Genomic DNA, 4538 nt, shown 5'->3' with positions numbered 1-4538 from the left:
TTTTTTTTTTTTGGTGACAAAGCTAGAATTTGAATTGTTTTCGTCAATGGTTATCCTGACACGGCAGTGTGTTGTTCAGTGGCAAACGACATGCTGTATCCATAATTTAATTTTTAAATGGTTAATTTTGTTTTATATTAGTGGAAGTTGGAGGATAAGGTGTAGTATCGGTTGTCTTGGTTGACCATTCTCCTGCATTCTTCAGGTACAACTCCAAGAGGAGACACTGGAGGAGGACTAAGCTGGGTCTGTAAACATGACGTTCTGCAGAATCCATTCTCCTCCATTCTATCAAAGGACCTCCAGCTACCAGGAAGGAGAGGCTCAATGTGGTAGAGCCACAGTTGTTTTGTACACAGTCTGGTTCTACGTTCATGTTTGAAAATAAAAGATCTGTGATCAAACAAATACTTGATGTACACATAATTTGTTTTCATTTTGGTTTATTCAGCACAGAATGAATGGCACTTGGCAATTATAGTCAAGAGCAAAATGAGATATTTCTTACTTTTTAATAAATCTTTCATCGGGAGGAGTAAAGAAAAACAGCAAAATGAAAAGCAGTCATGTTTTTTTTTTTTCCAATCTACCCACACCACAAATGTTTGTATTTGTAGCTCATGTTTGCTTGTCTCTGCCAAATATAACCCTGGCATTCAAGATGGAAAAATAACGTAGGCTACCGAGAGTGCTGTTTGCATGTCAAATATTGTAATTGGAACAACCCAAGGTCCAAAGCACTTTCAAGGGAATGAAAGCACAGTATTGACAGAAAATGTCAGCGTCTACTGGTGCGAAACGAAAAGAACCTTCTCATCTTGTATTTGTAGCTCATGTTTGCTTGTCTCTGCCAAATATAACCCTGGCATTCAAGATGGAAAAATAACGTAGGCTACCGAGAGTGCTGTTTGCATGTCAAATATTGTAATTGGAACAACCCAAGGTCCAAAGCACTTTCAAGGGAATGAAAGCACAGTATTGACAGAAAATGTCAGCGTCTACTGGTGCGAAATGAAAAGAACCTTCTCATGGAACCAAACCTCCAATTGCCTCCTCTCCTGCTGCTGTCAAACGAGTCCACCTCATCTGTCAAAGCCTCCACGTCCTCCCCGGGCGTGACTGTTACGTAGCCTCCGCTGTTGTTACAGTTCTTATTGGCGTTGGGTTCCGCCCTGCGGGCGTGCTCGTCGTCCCACGTCCCAAGCAGCTCCTTCATCTCCCGGGGGGCGTCCGGCGCCAAATACTGCCAAGCGCGTCTGCCCCCGTAGTCCATGACATCCACGTCGGCACCGAACGCGCCCACGAGGAGCTTGACAACCGCGTAATGGCCGTGCATGCTGGCGACGTGCAGCGGAGTGAGGCCACCGCTCCCCCGCACATCTACGCTCACTGGCTGTCCTCCGGCTTTCTCGGCTCGGTGGAGCAGCTTGAGCAACGTCTCATCTCGGCCGGTCTTGGCCAGCCAGTGGAGCACCGAGTAGCCACTGATGAAGTCCCGCCTGGTGAGCAGCAGCGGTTCCTCGGACACGAACTCCAGCAGGGTGTCACAATTGCCCTCCACGGCTGACAGCATCCACACGTGCTCCATTGGGTACAGAGCCAACCCTAACCCTGCCTGGGACAACTTTTTAGTGGATTTCTTGCGCTGGGCAGATGCGTCCGCGACCGAGTCGTCTTGCCGCCTCTGAAGCAACCGCGACCTCCGCTGGGGAGCACCGGGCATGAGCGACGTGCCATACCGGGAGAGTCGGTCCACAACGGCGCTTTGTGTCCATTCTCTGTCCGGGTGGGCGTCAGGGGTGGTATGCGGCCCAGTCGAGCTGCCCTCATCCATGGTACTGCTGTTCCGGTAATTTTGGATGACAGCCCGACTAATTTAAATGTCAAATTTGAACGAGTTTCCTTCTCACAAAAATCGCGCTGTATCCTGCCACTGGGTTTCTCTCCATTTTAGACGTTAGAACAGTCTCCATTTTGAATGTCAAAAACAGTTCGCATACTCGTCTTGGTCGTTAACGTGACTCACCTGCTCGACTTTTATTTTGGTCACTGACGTTGGTTTGAAAGAATCCACGTGTATGTACGGCTGCTCATTTCTATTGCAATTTCAAACCACTGATTTTAAAATAAAAGAAATTGAAGCGATTAGTTATTGCTTACTTTTCCCCACTTCACAGAGGAACTGAGCCAAAGTTCATAGTAATCTCAAAAAAGGGAGTGTGTCATGTGACCACTGATGATTGCAAAACCAGGAAGTGCACATTTATTTTTATTGCGCTGCTTTAAAGTGACAATATGCAGATACATAGCAATGATTTAAAACTGTAAAACATTCCAATTCAAAGAAAGAAATAGTATGAAGAGTAGAAAGCTGTATTTGAACATATTTCAGTCAGTGCCAGGCTCAGGGGGAAGCTCAATGATCAGTTCGTCAATCGTTTGGAGGAAGGCGTCAAACTCTGTGCAGCCATCTGAAAGAAATTAATGCGTTACATCAAAGTAGCTGTGGATTGAGCCACTTCTAAGGCACGCATCTCAGGCATTCTGAGCTCACAATACAGTGCAACCTCTAAAGTGAGTTTGAGCACTTCAAGTCTCATTTGTTAATCAAAATGGGGTATATGATCAACAGATTTGTTACCCGAGCGTTGTGGCATTCTCTCAGGTGACAGGCTTAGGAGTGGAGGCACATAATTATATTGGTCTTTTTCTGAGAGAGGAGGCCTTTGGTGGAAAGCCAGACCAGCCAGAGCGAGACTACCGAGAGGAATTAAATCCTCAGGAATGCAGTATTTCTCAAACTCTGAAAGGGGGAGTGTGAAACCGATTAAAAGCAAATAAGACTGATTTTAATCCATTCTAAACGGTCTTGATGAAGACAATTACCCATAGGATCATAGGGGATCATTTTCTCAATCTCTGGGTAGTCCTCTTTCTTCTGAGCTTCATGCTTGAGTTTGGCTTCCTGTTGGGTGCAACAAAAACACTTAATTGAATTGCATTTTGAATTGAATACAACTTTATTGTCAAATATGCTGTACGTATGTGTAACATACAGCACAGATGAAATTTCTTCCCTCTCAACATAAAACAAGACGAGCTGTTGTGGGTGTCCACGCCGCCATCAAAAGAAAAGTTAAAAAATGACAAAATAATTTTACTTCAACTTAAACATGCACTTTCAATAAAATTAAGGTTGCAAAGTTTCAGGAATCTTTAGAGTTGTAAACATTCTAAGGGACTTTACAAAATTGAAGGTTGGCACTTGATAGGGATGTCTTGTCCAGGGAAACCAAGACAACGCAAGTCTTTGCTCAATGAGATTTATTCCAGCTACAGTTGGAGAAACACCATTCACATATCTGTCATGGAGCGGCTCCCCAAACGGTGGGGTGCAGCCCTTATACCCTTTTTTCTTCTAGGGAGGGATTGAAGAGTAAAACAAAACGGAAACATGTTACTAATACTTATGTTAAACAATACATTCTGATTAATCTAATTACACCAACACAATAGAGTTAGTGAAATTTAATTAATGCACACGTTGTCATCCAAATATATAATATATATAATAAACCTGACAAACCACCACCTTTCATGCAAATCAAGTTGTCCCTTGACTGCAAGAGTGCCCCAATTTACCAGTTTGCCAGTAAGGATCCATCACTTAGTCAACTTTGGCTTGATGCCGCATGCCCAAATTTGACTTCACAGTGAATGATTGTAATGCCCTTGTGTGTGGGGTAGAAGACCTGTCCATTTTGCATCTGATCCCAAAAATATTTATCCTTTAATGACACCATCCCATGAAATGTACCCTCAATTCCTAGTTAGCCTTCCCATTATTGGTGGAGGATAGGAACTCATCTCTACCATAAAGAGCGAAAAGCCATGAGACACTGATGCCCCCCATAAAAAGGTTTGATTGGCTATAAATGTCAAGACCATGGCAAAGCAGTTTTCTAAAAACTCAACTTCAGTTACTTGGCACCAAGATGACAGATTTTTGCAACACTGGCATACAGAAAATTGAGTTTTATTTCCTCTTGTTGCAGTCTACAGTCTTCGGTGAGAGGAACATTAAGTTTCCAATGATCATTACGAGTGCACCAGGATGCAGAAATTGTCATTTCGCGATCACATAGTGTATGATGTCACTTGCACCGGCTGCCGGAGCTAAAATTTGAAAGTGAACAACTAACTAACAGCAGCTAGTTTGCCTGTTTGGGCACTCCAAATTGTCCCTACTTTTTGGAATAAATTGAAGCGACACATTTTTTTTTTTTTTTTTTTAAATCTAATGTCCGTTTGGGAGACAAAAGGGCCAGCTCTTTTAAGTAATCTTAGCCAGAAAAATAAAGCCTTTTAAATTAACAGCTGGACTCCCTGACAAAGGTTTGTGTGCCGAAATGCAAATGTTTGTCTTTTTTTTTAGGGTTTAAGACACATATGTAAAAGTGCCGGCCGGCGGGCCAAATCCGGCCCGCGAGAATGTTTTCAGTGGCCCCTGGGATGATATTGATTTATTATTAGAACCG

General features: G+C 43.4%; 2 protein-coding genes across 2 annotated transcripts in view; both read right to left on the bottom strand.

The window, feature by feature from the left end:
* Positions 1 to 426: 426 nt before the first annotated feature.
* sowahd (sosondowah ankyrin repeat domain family d) lies at positions 427 to 2199 on the bottom strand. Its single transcript, XM_019874726.1, has 2 exons — positions 1023 to 2199; positions 427 to 809 (listed from the first exon to the last, which is right to left on the bottom strand). Exons 1-2 carry the CDS (start codon positions 1832 to 1834, stop codon positions 779 to 781), a joined length of 843 nt encoding a protein of 280 aa, XP_019730285.1. The 5' UTR covers positions 1835 to 2199; the 3' UTR covers positions 427 to 778.
* A 54-nt stretch (positions 2200 to 2253) lies between these two features.
* Positions 2254 to 4538, bottom strand: part of pttg1 (PTTG1 regulator of sister chromatid separation, securin) — a 3404-nt gene continuing 1119 nt past the window's right edge. The window contains exons 4-6 of the mRNA XM_019874727.1: positions 2887 to 2965; positions 2642 to 2803; positions 2254 to 2471 (exon numbers count right to left, since the gene is read on the bottom strand). Coding sequence (XP_019730286.1) covers positions 2389 to 2471; positions 2642 to 2803; positions 2887 to 2965 — 324 coding nt within the window. The 3' untranslated portion in view covers positions 2254 to 2388. The remainder of the gene's footprint in view (positions 2472 to 2641; positions 2804 to 2886; positions 2966 to 4538) is intronic.

This window comes from Hippocampus comes, unplaced genomic scaffold, assembly GCF_001891065.2.
Source record: "Hippocampus comes isolate QL1 unplaced genomic scaffold, H_comes_QL1_v1.1 scaffold118, whole genome shotgun sequence".
Classification (NCBI taxonomy): Eukaryota; Metazoa; Chordata; class Actinopteri; order Syngnathiformes; family Syngnathidae; genus Hippocampus; species Hippocampus comes.
The sequence above is the reverse complement of the archived record's forward strand: the minus strand, read 5'-3'. Positions and strand labels throughout refer to the sequence as shown.

Bases quoted from the DNA above. Each gene is read 5' to 3' on its own strand.
- sowahd (XM_019874726.1), bottom strand. From the start codon at position 1,834: ATGGATGAGGGCAGCTCGACTGGGCCGCATACCACCCCTGACGCCCAC. The intron at 810-1,022 runs GTTCTTTTCATT...CAAGATGAGAAG, and splicing joins AGGTTTGGTTCCATGAGAAG to GTTCTTTTCGTTTCGCACCA.